Below are 20,296 nucleotides of genomic sequence, written 5' to 3'. Positions count from 1 at the left end.
GCTGGAAGATTGAAAGGGTATCCCAGTTTAAGCTGGTGGTGTTGCATTTCCCATAGCTGTGAGCCCACCCTGACGCCCACTCACAGGCACCACCTCACTTGGGACATGGCAATAAAACTTGGCTTTTTGGGCACGGAGACAACTGGGGTTATATAATGTTCCGTGAATGTTCTGTGCAACAAAGGACCTCTTTCACAAAGGCAGAGCTAGGCAAGAAGTCACTTTGATATGCCGTCACGAGGCAAGGAGGCTGGCACCGGTCAGGGAAATGGGACCAGGAGGTGGAAATACTTGTAGAAGCAGCTGCCTGAAAAGGAGTCTGCAGCCAGTGGCACATCCTGGAGCTGGAAGTGGGACAGAGCTGGAGGGTATCTGGGAGGGAGGAATGCTGCCAGCAGAGGGGTAAAATGCCAGGCTGGATGGCACACAGAGGGGCAGGAGTACGGGAAATGGGGTGACCTCCAGACTGCTTCCTCCAGGACAGAGGAGCTTTGCCATCTCATCAGCAAATGGTCGTGAAATTGTGACTATCTGCTGCAGAGCTTGCTTCCGAGGGACGGCCCCACCAGCCCTTCTGCCAGGGCAACCCTGTGCTCACCTCTGCTGCAGCACCCAGTGGGGTGGGGCTGGGAGAGAGGATGGCATCTTCAGTGTCTATGAGAAAACAAGGAGAGTGGGAGATCACGTAAAAATCACAGTGGCTGGCAGCTGAAACATGCAGAACTGGTGCTGTAGCTAAATCCAAAGGGTGCCCTCATGGTGCTGTTTCCAGCCTCCCTTTCCTTCCCCTCCTGCCCCCTTCCCTACTGCTGCTCACCCTGGGTCCCCAGCCAAGCAGCTCCCTCATGCAGCTCTGTCACCTCGGAGTGCTGGATGCCAATGCAGAGCTTCGGTGTCCAATGCACAGACACCTTCCCCCCCTGCATTTGCTTTTCACAACTGCTCTTGCAGGCTGCCCTGCAGCAGCATTTGCAGCGTGCTGCGTGACTGCAGCACTTGCTAGCAGCCGTGCTTCTCTCCTCTCTGCTTCTCCTCCGTGCTCCCCTCTGTATCCAGCCCCACTGCACGGCGGGGATGCTGCCTGCTCCCCTGCTGCAGTCATGCAGGTTTGGGTTACTGTGCACGCCGCAGATGTCGAGCTCCTGTCGTGACCCAGCACTCCATAGGAGGAGCAAATGAGCTGAGACGTCAAGGCAAAAAATTATAGCCATGCGAGCCATCCCTGTGCTCAGCTGCTGGGAGAGTGCATACATGGCTTGTGTGACAGCAACAGCACACAGAAGCTGCAATGAAATGCAGTTAGCAATACAGCTGGGAGGCAGGCAGCAAGGCAGGCGCTGGTCCAGCAACTGAAATGATCCTGCCGTGAGCCAGCCTGCAGTGCCTCCAAAAGTGGCTGGCTACTACACAGGAGCTCAGCTTTCTTCACTATTACTCCAGTTCCCCTGGGTGACTGCAGTGCGCGCTCTGCATTGGTTTTGTTGTTGTTTTTTTTTTTTTTTTTTTGGTTTTGTTTTGTCGGTGTGTGGTGTTTTTGATTTTTTCCTCCTACCTCCCCTCTCTCTCCTCCTGTGTCCTTTTCTCCAGGATGGCGGAAGCAGAGTTGCACAAGGAAAGGCTCCAAGCCATAGCAGTAAGTCAGCTTCGTTTTACTTGCTCTTTTGTCCGTGGCCGGGGGAGCGTTCCTGCAGCGTGGCTGGGGAGCCTTCGGGTGCCAAGTTGTGCGTGGAGCTCCCCTTTTGGGAGGCGAGTAGTTAAAGCCTGCTTTGCAGGATTTGTCTGGGGAAGGGGGCTCTGCTGAAGTGCGCAGAGCTGACACGTGCAGAAAGAGAAATGCGAATGCACAGTGGCACACTTGTAAGATTGATGGTGGAAAAGAAAAGAGGGAGTAAGTGGGGAGGAGGGGAGGTTGCGGGAGAAAATCAGTGCTCCACTGAGAAGGATATTTTCTTGCGGTGGGAGCGTTAGCTGAGCTGATTGAGAAGTTAAACAAAAAGGATCTGCTGCAGGGCGGCTTTTACTGCAGGAAGTGATGCTGATATTACTAGTTTTTAACACAGTCGAATACAAACAGCACATTATCAAAATCATGTAATTAACTGATGTACTAGTTAAGCTGTCAGCTCAGCACATGCTTTCAGGCAAATTCTCTGCCGACTTGCATCCTCCCGGGGGTGAGGTCTAGGCAGCATTTTGCCCCATTTTAACCAAAACTTTCATTTTCACATTTCATGCTGCAATTCCTAGAGAGGCACCATCTCCGCCACCGCAGACTATAGGCAGGGATGCCTGAGGGGATGGGGATCAGGCCCAGGTGTTGGTAAAACCACATCCCCCCTGGCACACAGAAACTGCCAGCTCATCTACCGGTGTGCCACATGAGCAGCCCGGCGTGGCTCTGCCAGCCCCACACGGCTGCCTCAACACCCTCCTGTCACAGCACCCAGTCCCCATAGGGACTGCAGGAGGTCTGCAGCAGGGGGCACAGCCCTGACCCCACCTCCAAATATCAACAGATGCTCTGAGCTGCTGCTGCAGCCCGCGGAGATCACGGGCGTCCTTTGTAGTTAAAGGCATGGCTGCTGCTGCTGCTGCCACTGGTGCTGTTCCATGCCGTTTTCTTTACGTCCACTCTTCTGCCAGATAGCCCGTGGAGATCTAGAATAACCAGATGTAAAACAAACTGTTGTATTTTCTTTTCTTTTTCTTTTTCCTCTATAAAATATTTTCCCTGTAAAAACATCAGATGGTATCATGTGATATGGTGGCGGTTGGGAGTGGAGGGGGAATACTATAAGCATTTAACTGTCAAGCAGCAGAAAGTAGGTTCATCTTTTAAGCTGTTTCAAAGTTTTATGTCGGTGTAGGCATAGCCAGGTCCCCAAATAGAAAGACTGGAGCTGTTCACCCAGAGCTAACCCTCACCACTGCCTCTGGTTTGGGACTCCTGCTGCAATAAATATGGGAGAACCATGCTGCAGAACTGCTTAACATATTGCTGCTATGCATAGCTCTGGAAAACTTATGTCAAATTAAAAATAAAATAAAAATAAAAATAAAAATAAAAATAAAAATAAAAATAAAAATAAAAATAAAAATAAAAATAAAAATAAAAATAAAGGCTTACATTACTGCTGCTTCTTCTGCCTGCTATGTAGCAGAAAGCCAAACAACATCTACTTCTATTCCACAAGATGTCCTTCAGCCTTTCAGCAGAGTAAGTCAGATAGTCTGCTTCTTGGTGCTTTGCGTTTCACACCAATGAGGCCATTATGAATATAAAATTATTATCTGGAGTATTGTAGCTTCATAGAGGAGGCTCATGCAGCTGTGAAAGGAGGCCCTGAGAACCTGGACCTGCATTTTCTCTATATATTTCCTTTATGGCTTCTATGTCTGTATTGCCTGCTAGGCTAGTTACAAGTAAAACATGGTACAGTACTGTATGTGATGAATTAGATTGAAAGAATCCAACTTCAGCATCAAGAGTGTTCATCCTTGTTTTAACCTGAGTGTGGGCCAATGGCGTGACTTTCTGGCTTGCACACTCTGCAGAGCAGCAGGTTGTCCATATACGTTTCTGAGGTGACTTTTTCGCCTCTGCTTGGACAGTTGCAGATGTTTATCGGAGCTCAGAGAAGTTTATTTCTAATGTAAGCTTTGCTCCACCAGGATGTCACATGATATAATAAGTTAGATATTTCTCATCTGCCATTGGTTGGCAAAAATAAGGTCAGTCATCAAAAGCTGCACAGATTTGCTTTAGAAAAAGAGAAAGATGGCATTTCAGTTCAGACTGATGTTCCCTTTAAAGTTATTAGTGTAAAAATGTACTAAACAAGCTGCAGTATCTCACCCTGGTGGGCAAAATCTTATGAAAGTGCTCTGTGATGGATGTTAAGCATACAGAAAGAAAACTTCTGTCCCTGGTGGCTGGAACTTCTGTACACTGTTGTCTGTATGTTTCTGTTTGCTTTCATAATTACCATGGCAAATGAGGAAAAGCAGTGTAAATTTTAAGGGCACCCCACTGAATACTTAAGGAAAACAACATCCAAATATGAATATTTGTATCTGAAGGCTTTTTAAGAGTTTGATTTCATTCTTCATTACTCTGGCTGATCATGGTTTTAGTTGTACGCCTGTCTGGCATGGAGACAAGCGTCATGGGAAGAGGAAAAATGGGGTCTACCTGTCATTACTCTAAACCTTGGTGAACACAAGTCAGTCACCTGTTTTGCCAGCAGTGAGCACTTAATCTCTTTGTAGAGTGTGTATAATGGACTTTGCCCTTGTCTGGTAGGGATGCATGCAAGACTGTGGACAACTTGAATGCTATGGGTAATCAGGACAAGGAAATGCTAAATAAAAAGCAGAAAATGTGGTTCTGTAAAAGTAAAAAAATGAGAAAAAGAAGAGAGCTTTTAATATGCACGTGGCTAATGACATTGCATGTGTGGGTAAAATTTGGGGTGAAAAAGGAAACATTTTTGTGGCTTTGAAAATATGCCTGCAGTAAGCTGCTCAGCACTTTGGAATGTAAGTGGTCCTCAAGGGAGCAGCTCAGAGGCCAGGGGACAGGTGAGCTCTGTGAATTTATCACATTTCAGACAAATAAGCTGCATGGTTCAACAGTTTGTTAGGTGGCCCCATTCACTGTGACTGCAGATATCACCACCAGACAGTGATCTAAATATAGGCAGGCATTTACAAAATGTAAATATCTTCCATAGCTTAGATAGCGCTCGTAAAGCTGGCAAGTGAAGGCGCTGAGTATGGATCAGTGCACCTGAGGTACGAATGGACGTACAATGCAGTGCTTCTCACCCCGTATCAGGTGAATTAAGAGAAATCACTGGGACACGACACTAAGGAGAAACCTTCCAGCACAGCAACAACCAACATGGGAGCTGGAAGAGGTGTTCAGGTTAAGGATATATCCAGACTAAAAACACCGGGGGAAAGCTACTTAAATGTTCAGATTTATTAGCAAGCAAAGCCACCAGGAATGGTGCTCACCACTTCCTAGGGAGAAACAGTGAAATATTAAAGAAAAGTGATCTCTGACATTCAAGTAGCCATGTCAAAGACAACTCTTGTCAGACAAGACCGTTCTTGCTTTTTTCATGCAATTGCATATTTGTAAGATCCAGTTCTGAGCTGGATATAGCATTACTCAAATGCCATCAGGTGTTTGACTTGGTACTGCAGTTCTCTGTTGTTTAAAAATAGCACCCTCTGGGATCAGTGGGACATACCTTAGATGGATTAAGGACTTGCTAACAGACAGGTCTCAAATAGTTGTTGCTAACGAGGAGTGCTGATGAGGAACCGTTTGGGGGCAAAGGCAAGAGAGGGCTTTACAGGAACGCAGTTTTCATGGCTTGAAGGCATTGTCTATCAGTACTCTGAAGTAAATGCAAAGTCAAAATTGATTATGTGCTGATAAAGCATAGAGTGAAGGAGGAGTAAATGATGAAGGCACAGCAGTCCTCCAGAGCAAGTTGGATTATCTGAAAAATGGAGCCCTCCTTTCAATGAAGTCCTTCACACCTGCACGCAGCAGGTGCTGACAGGGCAATGCAGGACCATGCATCCCAGTGCAGGGAGCACGGGGCCAGCACCACACTGCCACCTTCCCAGAGGGACTGGAAGTTTCTGTGGGAAACCACTCAAAGGGAATGAGAAGGCAGTCTTAGTTCTGCAAGGGAAATTAACTTCATACCAGTTAAACTAACACTGAGGGCAGGTCCTTCCAAAATGGAGGTAGGTGTTTATATATTTACATATAAACCTGCATCGCCTTTTCAACAGTTCTTTGAGAGTAGTAATGCCAATGATACTTTGGAAAGATAGTATCAGTATAGTTCCTCTATCTCAATCACTGTTAACCTAGGCATTCCATATTTCTGGGTTGCACACTTAGCAACTGCAGTGAGCATTATGTGACATCAATGAATTTGAGCAAATTTTTTGGCAGAATAACAAATATCACTTTTTTCCTTGCTTACATACTGTCAATTGACCCACAAAACTAAACCTCATGACTCGTAGATATTGTGCCTAAGATCATTTCACTGTAATACTTCTCCAAAAATTTTATAAGTCATGCCAGAGACCATCATTCATGAAAATTACAATTCCTGGTGTTGGTGATTGAACGGAAAAACATGACACATTAATTTAATTGGCAGTTTTTTATTGCTATGATCATTTAATAAGCTGCTTTCCTGCATCTACATCTAGGAAGTGATGTTTTGTCCTTAAATTAGGCACACTATCAAGTCTGTTTGAGTTCAGTTGTTTTCAGACCTGAAGTCTGTAGAAAAAAAAAAAAAAAAAAAACATATGAAAAGATTAAGTAGGTTAGAACTTTCCTGCTTGGAAAACACATAAGTGAGAAGGATATGCAGCTGTCTATAAGATCATCAATATTACAGAAGAAAGAGAACATACTACTCACATTTTTTGGCACAAGAATTAGCTGGTGTCTAAGGAGAGTATCATTTGTGGACAAACCAAACCCAGAGCGGTCTTCTTCCCAGAAGGAATTGTTAAGGTCTAAAGCGCCTCTCTCCAGGAAGTGGTGGATGCTCACAGTGCACCAGGGCTTGAGGAGAACCCAGGCATACTCATGAAACTGAAATCTGTGAAGAAATTGCTTATAAGACAGGAGCAATTTCTTAGTTGCAAATTGTTAGATGTTGACAGACTAGTGGATTTGTTTTACATGGATTTGTCATGGTCCTGAAGTTTTCTATTTTAGGCATTGTCTGAGAGAATGGCCAGGCGGCCTGACCCAGGGCAGCCACCCTATGTACCCACATCAACACATTCCTTTATGTGCTTTCCAGAGTTTTGGTGCTTAAGAAAGCCCTCTTCACAAAGTATAATGAAACCTATTTGAATATTGCTGCTATGAAGTTTAATCCATTTTTCCCCATTCTTATTATTCTCCTGTTGTGCTATTGACAATGGTATTTACTGCACTGATTAATCATAACTGTTCCTCTGCCATCTTGTTCTTCAGCAGTCCAACATCTGAGTATCTGAAATAGAAAATGTTCCTCTATCTGGACTTGTTCTCTCTTGGAGAATACACATGAATTTTAAATTCTGAGCTGAAAAGTCATGAGGACTGGAGAGACTCTGACAGATTCTTGAGTACTGTACAGAGAGGAAGACCAGGTGGGGTTAGGAAAATGTCTGGAGGCTGTATTCTGTTGCAAATATTTCCAGGAATGGGTAGAGTAAGCATAAATTATATATTATCACAAATTAAACCTAAAAGAGATCTATGTTATGAGCACAGTAAGAACCTGTGAGGTTCCTGCCAATCTCAGTGGAGTTCAGCTGTGGGAGAGGAAGTGTTAAGCTTGCATTTGCTGCAGAGGTTGAAGCGAGGTTTCCCTACACACAAATCTGCAGCCCTACACTGGATTGCAGCAGCATCATGAGTCAGCTTCATGGGAGACCTTCCACAGAGAAACCCATGTAAGCACAGTTGCACATTGTCTTGACTTCTGGAGCATGCAAACACTGGAAGTCACGTACAGTGTTAGTAATGCTACGGCTTTTACCCATTCAAAGCCAAAATATGAAGTCTCTAAATCTGAAAAATAAAAATAATGTCTCAGGTTTTATCTATATTGTTTCTTTAAGAATGTTTACATGACAGCAAGGAAAGAGGAAATAGGATGAAAAAATATTGCGGTCAAGGTATCAGTGAAAACTGGAAACAAACAGAAACCAGAAACCAGCTTGCCTTGAGAAATTTCTAGACTGTCTCCAGACTTACACAAATTCAACTGTTTAAATTTAGAATTGTTTCCACAGCACATTCCTAGCCCTTAACACATCACCAACATCTCTTGAGCACATACACGGAGCGGAGATGCTGGATTTCATTTTGTGCCATTCAAACAATATTTTGCAGAAGAAATCAAAAATAGTTGAGAACTTTTTGTGATTTTTTTTTTTTGTTTGTTGGGGGGGGGAGGTAAACTTGTTAAAGTAAAATAGTTGTGAAGGATTTACATTTTTGGAACTACTGAACAGTCCTATCCTGGAGTACAAACTAATGGAGAGATGCTGCACACGGTGGTGACAGTGGAGTAGATGCTTACAAATGAGACACTATTGTTTTCATGCTGTTCTGAGGTGATGTGATGACAGTGGGATGGCTCTGGGATAGGGTGCACAGTGATGCTCAATTTCTCCTGAAGCACGCTTGCTCTTCTGGGAGTCATCCCTTGCATCTAATTCCTTACCAGCTTCACAAAAGTCTGTTTTATTCATGTGCAGAATTAAATGTAAACTTCCATTGACTGAATCCTTGCAAAATACAGTCATCAGGCAGATGTTGCTCTGCAGCATTTACTCAGGAAAGCACCAGCCCTTCCATGTGTAGTAACTTCTGAGCACTCTCAGGAGTAACATGTAGCTTCTGAGCCCCTTTCTGAGCAAGTCGCAAGGAATGTCACAAAGACACACATGCATTTGTTTACCAGTGGGGGAAAGGAAGCACGGGCAAAGGATTTGTTTGCCTGTTCCACCAGCAAATCCAACAGAGTCATGAATGCAATCTCATGCTTCAGAGGGTTAACATTGCCCGACAAGTCCAGTTGCACTGACACGGCTATGGACTTTTGGCAATGGCACACCAGACCCGTGAAGCTCAGGACACACAGATGGTTTTTGTTGCTTAGCCAACTTGCTGTAAGGTTAGGCGCTTGGAGGTGCATACTGCTTTCTTCCTCTTCGCCAGGAAAAACAAATGCTCTCTGTGAAAAAAAAAAAAAAAAAAAAAAAGGCAAACAACCAGTGTGGATTAGGGAGCGCTGCGCTTTTTGGAAGGAGAGGGACCTGCTCTCATCTGTGGACTGCTGCCCTCCCCAGACAGTGCAAAGCTCCAGTTGTTGACACAGGCAGCGTGCTGATGGTTCCACTGTGAGTTGCTTGGGAAAGCACCCAATTCAATAGTCAGGATCCACAAACAACAATCAGCTGAAGATTTGGAACAGGAAAGGTGAGTTCGCAGCCAGAAGTGCTCATATTTGAAGAATCTTCTCCCCTTCTTCCCCACCCCACCTCCCTCCCACCCCCCCAGACCAGCAGAGGGTTAAATAAAAGGTGCTTTTCAGCCTTTTGGGGCACCATCATTGTCAGGAGCTGTGCTCAGCCATGCTCTTTTCACCCACAGAGGTACAAACAGCACTGGGAGCCCCCTGTAAGAAGCTGCAAATTACATGCAGAAGTTAGCAGTAGAGCAGGGCTGGCCTGGGGCAGTGCCACTTTCGACTTCCCAGGCAGGCTGCAGCACATGCGGGCATTTTTTAGACTCTCATGGTACAGGTCTACACTACACCAGGCATCAGGTCCTTGGCAGAACTCCCACCGGTATCCTTCTTATATGATCCCTACTCATCCAGTGGTTTCCTAGTTTGGAGGACTATACAAGTGTTTGGCACCCAAGGTGTCACTAAATTTACAATTGCTGCATCATAGAGGACCAGATTGCCTCCTGCACTGGCTTTGGTACAAAATTACAGCCCTGTATGTGTTGGAGAATTCTGAGCTCTGCAGACAGTACAGTGTATGGGAGTTCAACCTTTATCTACGTTGAATTCCTACCTACATTGACATAAAAATTAATGCTGGGATGTTAATTGTATTTGTTCTTAAGCATGAGCATATGCAAGGACTCACTGCATTTAAGACTGATAGGCTCCAGCAGAAGGCTGATTCATTTTCTGGCATGTTAAGATACCATCTTTACAACTACCCCTTGTGGTAAGGATAAATGCTGAATGAGGAGTGTGCATAAACTCACCCCAGCATCCTGAAGAACTCAGCAAATTGTTTTGGTTAAGGAAGTAACTTCTAGCCAGACAGGAAAAAAAATAAATAAATAAAATAAAGTCTCTAGTTTTTAAGAAATGAAATGAAAACTAGTTGCAACATCTCTAAGAATTGTGTTCTTGTATTAGTAAAACACTGAGAGATATCAGTTCCTAGTGTTAAATTCATACTTTATGTTGCTGAAGTTTCAAAAAGATGAAAATTTAGACTGAAATTCGTATATGTCTGAAACTCATCTGTGAAACAGAGAACTATGTACAGTTTTCGTGCTTTTTGTTGTCACTTTCATATCTCCAGAATAAGAAAAATACTTCAATTTAAGTGTTTTGCAACCATTTTTGTCCTTATCATGTGTGACATTGCTTATGGTGTTGGTTTGATGAGACTGATGTGACACTGAACAGTGCAGACCTTCTCCTCTGTGAGTTTTCCAGCAATTCACAGGGCTGAATGTCCTGCAGAGGAGTTCCAGAATCAATAGCTTCCAATCTAGATGACTCTTTACAGTAATGATGAATTTTTTGCAGTCATTTAATATAGTAAAATAATTTATGACAAAAGAGACTAGGTTTCTTTTAAAGATCATTCCACTGCTGAGAAGGAGGGGATAGGCAGAACTGCTGAACTGGGAGGGCTGCTAGGAGTTTCCTGCTAAAACTCTGCCAGAATTCTCAGGGCATTTGGAATAATTCCCCTCTGCATCTGGTGGCTTTCTCTAGGGAGAGCGCTTCACCATCCTTACTTGCCTGAGGACATGCAGCCCTCGAAAGCAGTCCTGAAAAGCAAGTGTAAGCAGACAAAACTGATATTTTGGTGGTCAGAGTACTGGCAGCTCCAGTTTCTGCTTGGTGTTGGTCTGTGGTGTTGTGTGGCAAACTACAGCCTCTTAGAGATGTAAGAGAACAACGATAATCTCCAGTCCCTGTTCCTTTGAAAACACACGTACCTTGACCACTTGGTGAAATAATTTCGTTTGTGCTCATGGATAACACTGAGCGTGCAACAAATGTGGCTGTCTGTAAGGCTGCACAACCCCAAAGAACTAGGTGGCTCTACTTACTGATTGCTGCTATCTGCATGGATGGGAAAATGTTTTAACTTGGTGCCATCCATGTGATACAGGACAGAAGTGACTTTGTGCTGTTTGTGTCCCCAAGCTGCTGTGACACAGATGAGGTTGCCAAGCAAGAAGCCACACTGACATGGCATGTACACGTCCTGGCTGCAGGTGGCTGCCTCAGCTGGGCATGTGTAGGCAGGAAGGTAGAAATGACTTCTCAGCAGCTTTGCTGCACTGGTCACATCTCTATCTGGGTGAAACTAATAGGTGTAAATGTGGCTGGAAATGAAAGCAAGAAAATACATACTGGCAACTGGTTGTCACCATGGAAGCCTGTACCAAACAATGCCCAGTCTTTAAAATAAATGAGGACTCTTAACAGCCAGTACTAACCAACTGTTGAATAGCAGTTCTGGAGAAAGGATGAAAGGATTATAGTGGATCATCTGGTAAACATTACTCAACAGTCTCTACATCGCGGAAAAGGCAAATAGGCTGGTGGTGGATGTGAAGAAGATCACTGTCTGCTAGGCACATGCACAGCAGTTCTGGATGTTAGTCTTCAAGAAAGGTATGTGCTGAATAGAAAAGAGTCCCAGAGTGCCAGGAATGATCAGAAGCCTAGGAAAAGCCTCCCCATGGCATGGACTTGGAACCAATGACCTTTAATGTCCCTTCCAAGCCAAGCCATTCTATCATTCTGTGATTCTATGAAAAGAAGATTTGAGGAAAGACAGAAGTCAGAGTTGTCTGGCCTACTGAAGAAAATACTCAGATTTAGCTGATACTTTTTAAGGTTAGAAGAAGCTCTCCATGTTCCTCCTAGCGTGGATCACTAGTATTTTTGCTTGCTCTCAGATGCTGTTCAGTCACCCAGTCACAAGTAGCTTACATATCAAGGGTTCTGCAACCAGTCAGTTTGTCTGTGATGCCAAACACAATGCTTCCCTGAGACTTGGCAGCTGAGACATGCATGCCTGGAGACCCAGGAGAACAATTTAATCCAGCTACAGTGAAAGACGTCTGAAGCTTGGGTGGTTTACTTTGTGTTTTCAGCAGCATAAAGTGCATGGGTAGTCAGTCGCTGGAGTCCAAATATGTGGGGTAACGTGATTATATCTGCATTCTTCATATTACCTCTTCTCATGGATTTGAACCACCATTCCCTATATTCCTGTCCTGCAGTAGGACCTTGTCCTGCTCCCTATCAGGTTAATAGGATTTTTTTTCTGCTGATTTCAATGGTGAGCAGGAACTGACCCATATGATCCCCATAAGTATCTGTACTTTTTCTGTCTCCTGTGTAGTACCATCAGTACATAAAATGCCAGATATGAGCCAGATCACAGATCTAGGTCAGGTTTTCCTAGGCGACCAATTGCAAGGTTCAGGATAAATAAAGAAAGTGGAATTCAACATTCCTCAAAATTTGAGAGATGCACACTTTGCCACTTGTACTTTTATCAGCAGTACAGATGAATTGTATTTGCTAGAATAGCCTTCCCATTCTTTTATATCCTCAGCAAGAGGAGTGGGGGAGGTAAGGATGAAGGTATTTTCAGTTCCAAGGAAATCCTGTTTGTGGTTTCTCTGTTGATCCTGGGAGGTGTGAAACTGTGAAGGCTGAACAAGATGAAATTTCCCTAATGCTTTTGCTTGAAATCAAAGGGAGTAAGACCTGCCATCAACTAAAATAAAATAGTGATGGCAGAAATTCTACCTTTTTTCTCTTTGTCCAATCTAGCTTGTTGTTGAGCTGCCTTTACAAACAAGTGTGAAACTTTGTGCTGGAGCTTTGGAGTAGATCCTTTAGAAGTATTTGGAATCTGGAAGAGGAATTAGGCATAATTCATCTTTTAATGTAATAAATTCCTTTTTAACATACTAAGCCCCTTAAGCCATGAGCAGTAAATAATCAGTCTACTTGTGCAAATGTTAAAGCATTACATGTTTTCATGTGCATTTGTGATCCAGAATTGCAGATATCAGATATTTACTAAAATGCAAAGGTTGCAAAGCTAGTGACAACCTTTTATTGTGCTGTGGGAGATGTTACCTCCTGAGACTTAAACTGTTGAAATCACTTTGGCCTGTGATTTCACAGCTGAACTCCTCCATAGACCATTTTTGATTCCTAAAAAACAAAAATAATAACTTTTAAAAGAGACTACATTGGGGTTATATAATGTGAAATATATAATTTTCTGAAAAATGACTGTGTAAATGGCATTCAAAAATTCAAGTTCTGTTGTCTTTCAAAGGTTACCATAAATGCATTCCATCTACAAGATATTGGAAATATTTTCCTTGGCTAAATGGCATTGAAAGGATAACTAGGATCCTTTTGAGTATGTCTACATCATCTACTGAAGTATATACATCTGCACAGAGATGCGCATCTGGCTTTTGGTTTGCAAGGTATCCAAAACAAGTCCTCATTATGGCTAATCAGGTGTTTATTGAGATGGATGTTCAACAGATATAAAAGGTAATGGAAGCAAGCTGGTAGCTTGCTCCGAGTTTAGTATGGAGCAGTTAAGATGAGCACAGCTGCCTCCACACAGTGCTGTGGTGTATGGCATCCATTAGCTCCCCATCTGACTCAGAAGTACACGCCAAAGAGCCTTGCTCAGTAAACTCAGCATGAAGCTTCAACTTCTGTTTCAGAAAGGGGCTTATGCGGTTGTTTATTATTTCTTCTTAGTGTCTTAGTTCAGACATTTTCTTCCAAATATACAACATCTCAAGCCCATGGTTTGCCTACAGAATTTTACATATTTCCTGGGTTATATCCAACACAATGTATATTTTTTTTAAATGTCACAAACTTTTTTTTTTTTCCAATTTTTCTGATGAAGACTTGCCACCTCCCCATCTCTTTCTCCTGACACATAATGATTAAGACCAAAAATTGTCAAAAGTATCTCTTAAATCTAGATGTTCAGTATAAGACATTTTCAAAACCTGCATTTTATTTTTTTTGTCAGAAAATACACTGATTTGTAATGCTTCACATAGACAAAACACCTCTCCTGCTGAAGTAAAAGAAATTGTGAAACTTCAGCACATCCAGCTTTTGCATCTGTGAGACATCCAAAACAAATCTACATTGTGGCATATCAGGTGTTTATTGAAATGCATTAGCCTGAAGAGATCTACATCATTTTGCAGGGAGAAATCAAGCTTTTTCCTGAGCAGATAACCAGTTTCACAAGTGGCAGATCAAAAAACAGCACCCACTTCATGACAGGGGAAAATTGTACTTATTTGCCCTTTTAAACACTGATTGCATCATTAGTCTTTGCGTTTTTAAAATTCAATCAATCAATATTTTATTTATTTTTTTCCATGGAACATAGTTAAAAGGAGGAAGTACAGAAACGAAGTCTGCTCAGTAGTTAGGAATCCAGGACATGACATTGGAGATCACAGCATTGGTGATGAAAAAAATATAAAGAATTAAAAAAAAAAGGGGGGGGGGGGGGGGGGGAGGAGAACAAGCCTATACATTCAGCTCTGGTTTAGTCACTAAATCATTCTGTAGAATTGCTAATTTCACTTAATTTGCATCCCCAGCCTTCCCTATAAAATGTGAATTGTGATAGTTACTGTTGCATAGCATTGATGTGGAAACCCTGTACCTCATGTCTGTGATGTTTTGAAAGTGGGAAATGAAATATATGTGTTTCCCAGAGCTTTATCACTCTGTCTCCAGCAGCCAATGAAACTTGATGCTCCAAGAGAGGCAAAGGAAGTGCCATTAAGCACGTTCTGAGTGGTTTCAGGGTGGTTTTCTTTCCATTTTGGCAGTGGAGAAGAGGAATCCCTATTGATCACTGCTGTCATTACAGCAGTGCCAGCAGAAACCTATGCCACGTTGTGCTAACCCACCAGCAAATGCAAGCACAACACCATCACCCAACAGAGCAGAGACCAGTGGCAGACTAGAAATGTGCATGGAGAGGTGAAGTCATTTACATGCAGTGAGTAATATGTCATTTGACTGTCACATTACCAGGCTACAGACTGAACCCCACAGCTCATGAGCACATTAGCTGGTCAAAGACTCACACACTGAAATCCACAGACCACGGAACTGCTCCTGCTACAGACACAGAGGGACCTCGAGAGATCTCTCAGGGGTCTTGCCTTGCCTGCCTTCTTCCCTGCAGGATGCTCTGAGGGCTCAGAATCTCCTCCACACATCTTGCCACCAAGACCTTCTGCAGAGCTTCTTCTGGGGAGCTTTCATGCATGTCAGTTAGCTGACATCAAGGACAATAACAGCCTTCATGTTTCCACACGTGCTGCGGCACTGGCTCTGAGTATCCATGTATATATTGTGGCTACAACATCTGCAATCAATTAGGCCACTGGTTTCCTTTCAGATCCAGCCCTGCTGACCTGAAGGGTCTCCTTTTGCTCATATGACTCCCCTATCACTGTTATGGATGTCCAGGCCTAATCCGCAGGCTATAGGAGCAGGCTCTGTTAATACATCTGCAGCAAGGGACAGAAAGAGTCTAGAAGACAGCAGGCAAGCACACAGGATATGTATTGCAGCACTGCCCCTGTGAATAACTCATGCTTCTTTATTTCTAGTCCTGGAAGCAAAAGAAGAATGTCCTTTCACAGTCTAGCATGCCCTAGGGAATAAAGAGCTTGTGCTTCCTTCTCTGCAGTAACTGCACCTATGCACTTATCTTGGTATCTCTCTCCTTCTTTATGTCACAGGCTGATACAAAGATACTGCCACTGGGCAGCTATTAGCCCTTAGAAAGAAATCATTTATGCTGTGAGTATAGAATGGCTTCAGGAAAGAGAAGCAGAGATGGAAATATTTTTAGCTGTACAGAACTGTTCTGTCCAAGACATTACAAATCACATAGTTGTGGCATGTATTTTCAAAACCCTAGCAGTGGAATGGATCATTTTTGTCTCTGCCTTTCAAGCTGTGATCTTGGACAGGTGGTGGGAAATTCTGAGTCTCTTAAAGCCATTAAGATTCAGAGAGGAAAGCCAAAAAGGTGAAAGGGTTGGTGCCAGTTTCCTAGTATGCCTCTTGGAAGGAAGAGAGACTTTTCCACTGCTGCCAATTATCAGGACTGTTAGCCAGCTAGTTGCTCAACAAAGATGGATCCTCACAGCAAGCAATCTGACACACCATGGTAAAAGCATCTTATTTATTTATTTATTTATTTGTTAGTTTATTTATTTATTTAGCGTCTCTTATCTGAATCCCAATTTTTCAGCATAGGACTTCAGGAAAGATCTTTACAGCAGACTGTCTTGGCTAAAGCTATGTAAGATGTATCAGAAAGGAAGACGATTTCTTTCCATATCCCTTTCATGTATAGAGGCTTCCTTGTAAATGGGAGATAAAACTATTATTGATGTTCTCAGTGAATGGGATGAGATATGGTAGCCCATTCGCAATTTGGTTAGAAATGTGTTTTGAAACTTTTCAAAAAGTAGGTGCAGACTTAAATTTTCACCTCTACTTTGCCTACCAGCAAGAAGAATCAGAGGTTAAACTATCTGTATCTGTGACCAAACTCATAGTCACCTCCCTTGTGTTTTGTTTTTTTATCAAGCTGACTTGGTCAAATTGTTTCAGTTTTCTTCTTTGCTTCAAGTGCCGGGTCCTGCACCTGGGGCGCAATAACCCCAAGCAGAGCTACAGGCTGGGAGATGAGTGGTTGGAAAGCTGCCAGGCAGAGAAGGACCTGGGACTATTGGTGGATAGTCGGCTGAATATGAGCCAGCAGTGTGCTCAGGTGGCCAAGAAGGCCAACGGCATCCTGGCTTGTATCAGAAACAGTGTGACCAGCAGGATGAGGGAGGTGATCCTCCCCCTGTACTTGGCTCTGGTGAGGCTGCACCTCGAGTACTGTGTTCCGTTTTGGGCCCCTCGCTACAAGAATGACATGCAGGTGCTCGAGCGAGTCCAGAGAAGGGCAACGAAGCTGGTGAGGGGCCTGGAGAACAAGTCCTACGAGGAGTAGCTGAGGGAGCTGGGCTTGTTCAGCCTGGAGGAGGCTCAGGGGCGACCTGAGTGCTCTCAACAGGCACCTTAAAGGAGGTGTAGCGAGGTGGGGGTTGGTCAGTTCTCCCACGTACCTGGTGACAGGATGAGAGGGAATGGGCTTAAGTTGCACCAGGGGAGTTTTAGGTTGGATGTTAGGAAGAACTTCTTTACTGAAAGCGTTGTGAGGAGTTGGAACAGGCTGCCCAGGGAAGTGGTGGAGTCACCAACCCTGGAGGTCTTTAAAAGACATTGGATGTAGAGCTTAGTGATATGGTTTAGTGGAGGACTGTTAGCGTTCGGTCAGAGGTTGGACTTGATGATCTTGAGGTCTCTTCCAACCTAGAAATTCTGTGATTCTGTGAAATGCCAGGACTTTTCAACTAGGATGGAGAGAGGTTTGACAACTCCATCAGCCAGTTCCCTCAGGACCCTGGGATTCATGTCATCAGGTCCCATAGACCTGTCCCTGCTGAGATCCATCAGGAGGTCTTGAACCTGATCTTCACTTACAGTGGGTGGGACTTTGATCTCCCAGCCTCCATCTATGGGTTCAGGGCCATGAAAGGCTCGGGAAGCCCGTCTACCAGTGCAGATGGAGGCAAAGAAATTGCTGAGTACCTCAGCATTCTCCACGACTGTTGTTACCAATCACTCAGCTAGAGAAACCCGTTCCTAGGAGAAGAATTTAGCCACCTATAATCGCTTACACACTCCTATTTTCAGCCCTCCCTCGGTCTATTTTCACAAATGTTAGAGGTGCATGGTGGCCCTCGGGGACTCCTCCTGTCACCCCAGCGCAGCAGATCGAAGGCAGCTGGGTCCTCTCTTGTGCTCTTCCTCAAGGCTCTGTGCAGAAGGGATGGCGCCTCTGGCACAAGGGCTGGGGGATGGGAAAGAAACACACACACACAACCCCTGAGAATTAGCAACAGAGTGGTTTATTGGCGGGACGTCTTGCAGGTAGGCATGTCCATGGTGCCTGGGGGCTCCGTCGCAAGCTAATGCTTGCGATGGGGCCGGTGCGACGACGAGTAGGGCACCAGGCGGGCACTCTTGCGACGCTCCTTGTGCGCTTGGAGAGTAGAGAGCAAGGACGCGCCGCGGGGGTCCCAGCTCAGTTCTGGTGGAGGTGGATCCACCTCCATCGGCTCCTCCTCGTCTCCTGGGGGATCCGTCTCCATTGGCTCCACAGTGTTGGGCAGAAGGCAAAGCCAGTCCTTGGCTGGGACTGCCCAAACGGGCTGTCGTCCACTCGGCATGTTTTCAGGCCAGGGAGCAGATCCAGGGGCTCGTCTGCTTGCACTCCTTGGTGCAGTGCCTCCGTTGGGTTGATCTTCCTGCGTGCGACCACTGCCGGCATCTGATCTGTGGCCGTGGCTGGGTCCTGCACTGGTTTCCCTGGGGTAGGAACGCCTGTGCTCCCCGTGTCTGTCTGCCCGATGATAGTCCTCTGTTTGCCCCGTGCCACTGTGGCGGCTGTGGGAAGGCCCAGGGCCCCCGTCACTGCGTGGTGGAGGGGATGACCTGTTCCTCGCATCGCTGCGGTGCCAGTGGTACCGCCAGTAGGTATCTGGGCTTGCTCGATGGTCACGCCTCTGCTCCGTGTGGCTGGCTGGCTGATGTTCCTGCCTTCGCCTTGTGCCATCGTGGCGTGAGTTGGAAGACCCATTCCCCGAGTCGCTGTCTCGTCTAGGGGAAGGGCGACTCACGGCTTGGACTTGCTGGTGTCGGAGCCCGTCCTTGCTTGTTCCTGGCTGCACGCGATGCCTTCCATCAGGAGACCTTTCAGGCTGGGGTGCCGAGCCACGGGGTCGTTCACTTGCACGCCGAGGTGCCATGGCACTGGGAGGTGGATTTCCATTTGCAGCTCCAATGCTGCCGTCAGGTTTCTGGCCATGCCTGGATCCTGCACTGTGCTGGGGACTCTGGGCATGCCTCTGCTGCATGGGGCTGTCTCCCCAATGGACATACCTTTGCCACTTGCCACTGTGGCGGCTCTGGGAAGGTCCAGGCCTCCCGTCGTTGCGTGGTGGAGGGGATGGCCTCTTCCCCACATCGCTGCGGTGCCCATTGTGACGCTGATAGGAGTCTGGGCTAGCTCCATGGGCGCGCCTCTGCTCTGTGTGGCTGCCTGCCTGATGTTCCTGCCTTTGCCCCATCCCGTTGCTCTGTGAATTGGAAGGCCCATGGCCTGAGTCGCTGTCTCGATAAGGGGAGGGACGGCGCACGGCTTGGCCTTGCTGAAGTTTGAGCCTGTCCTTGACGAGCGCTGGCTCTATGTGATGCCTTTTTTCCGTGCACTTTTTCGGCTGGGGTGCTGAGCCATGGTGTTGTTCATTTTCACGCCCAGGTCCCGTTCCACTCTGCGCCTCATTTCCATTTCTGGGCCCCACGCTGCCATCTTCTTTCTGGCCGTGCTTGGGCCCTACACTGCGCTGCGCGTTGTTGTTGCTCGCGCGCTCCTGGCGGCGGTCTGGCTGCTGGTCCTGCCGGTTCCTCACGCCGCCATTTGGACTGGAAGAAGGCCCAGGCCCCCTGTCACTGTGTGGCTGGGGGGCCGGCCTGTTCCTCGCATCCTTGTGGTACCCATGGTACCACTTGGGGGTGTCGTTGGGCTGGGTGCCAGAACTGCCTTGGGCACTGGTGTCTGTCGTGCCGCTGGCTCTCTGCCTCCGCCCATAACTCTCCTCCATCTCCTTCTCCTTCTTAACAGCTGCCTTCGTTGCTGGTGCTTGCTGGGCCTGCAACGCTGCCCGCTCACACCAACGAGGGCCGCCTCTCGCCTTGCTGCTTTGGCTCTTCCTCCTGCCGCCAATGCCGGCTCTCAGAGGGCCTCGAAGCTCAGCGAGTGCCGGGCCTGCGGCGGGGGTCCGCTTTTATAGGGCCTGCAGCAAGGGCGGGGCAGTGGTGGCCACAGTGACCTCACGAAGCCTCTGTGATGCAGGGGCCTGTGCGTGGCCAATTTGGGGTGGCTGAGGGCCCCTTGTGTGGGGCTGGCTCCCCCGGGCCATTTGGCTTGCCAGAGAGAAAGGCTGCCCCTCGGCCACAGGGATTGCCCTCTACCTCGCATCCTGTGCCCTGGGTTTATTTTTAACGCCGCTTTTTATGGAATTTCATTCTCTTGTTTATGGAAAAGAACAGAAGCACGGTACATCTTCAGCCCCAATGCCCATGTGTGCTTTATCCTCTGAGTGAAGAACTTCTTCCTCACATGGCATCTAGTCTAAATCTCCCCTCCATTTCTTCAAAGCCATTATTCCTTGTTCCATCACTACCCTCCCTGATAGAGCCCCTCTCCAGCTTTCTCTTAGGCCACTTTTATGGGTTAGCTTAGGTGGCAGAACTAC

General features: G+C 46.0%; 1 protein-coding gene across 7 annotated transcripts in view; it reads left to right on the top strand.

Moving 5' to 3' along the window:
• Positions 1-1,210: 1,210 nt before the first annotated feature.
• PALM2AKAP2 (PALM2 and AKAP2 fusion) overlaps positions 1,211-20,296 on the top strand; it is a 257,880-nt gene continuing 238,794 nt past the window's right edge. For 2 of the 7 annotated variants that reach the window (XM_068666542.1, XM_068666540.1), the window contains exon 1: positions 1,211-1,633. In XM_068666542.1, the coding sequence (XP_068522643.1) occupies positions 1,589-1,633 (45 nt within the window). In that variant the 5' untranslated portion in view covers positions 1,211-1,588. The remainder of the gene's footprint in view (positions 1,634-20,296) is intronic. The other 5 variants (XM_068666545.1, XM_068666543.1, XM_068666546.1 and 2 more) reach the window with 3 other exon arrangements.

Source organism: Anas acuta, chromosome Z, assembly GCF_963932015.1.
Source record: "Anas acuta chromosome Z, bAnaAcu1.1, whole genome shotgun sequence".
Classification (NCBI taxonomy): domain Eukaryota; kingdom Metazoa; phylum Chordata; class Aves; order Anseriformes; family Anatidae; genus Anas; species Anas acuta.
This window is presented reverse-complemented; position numbering and strand designations above follow the sequence as displayed.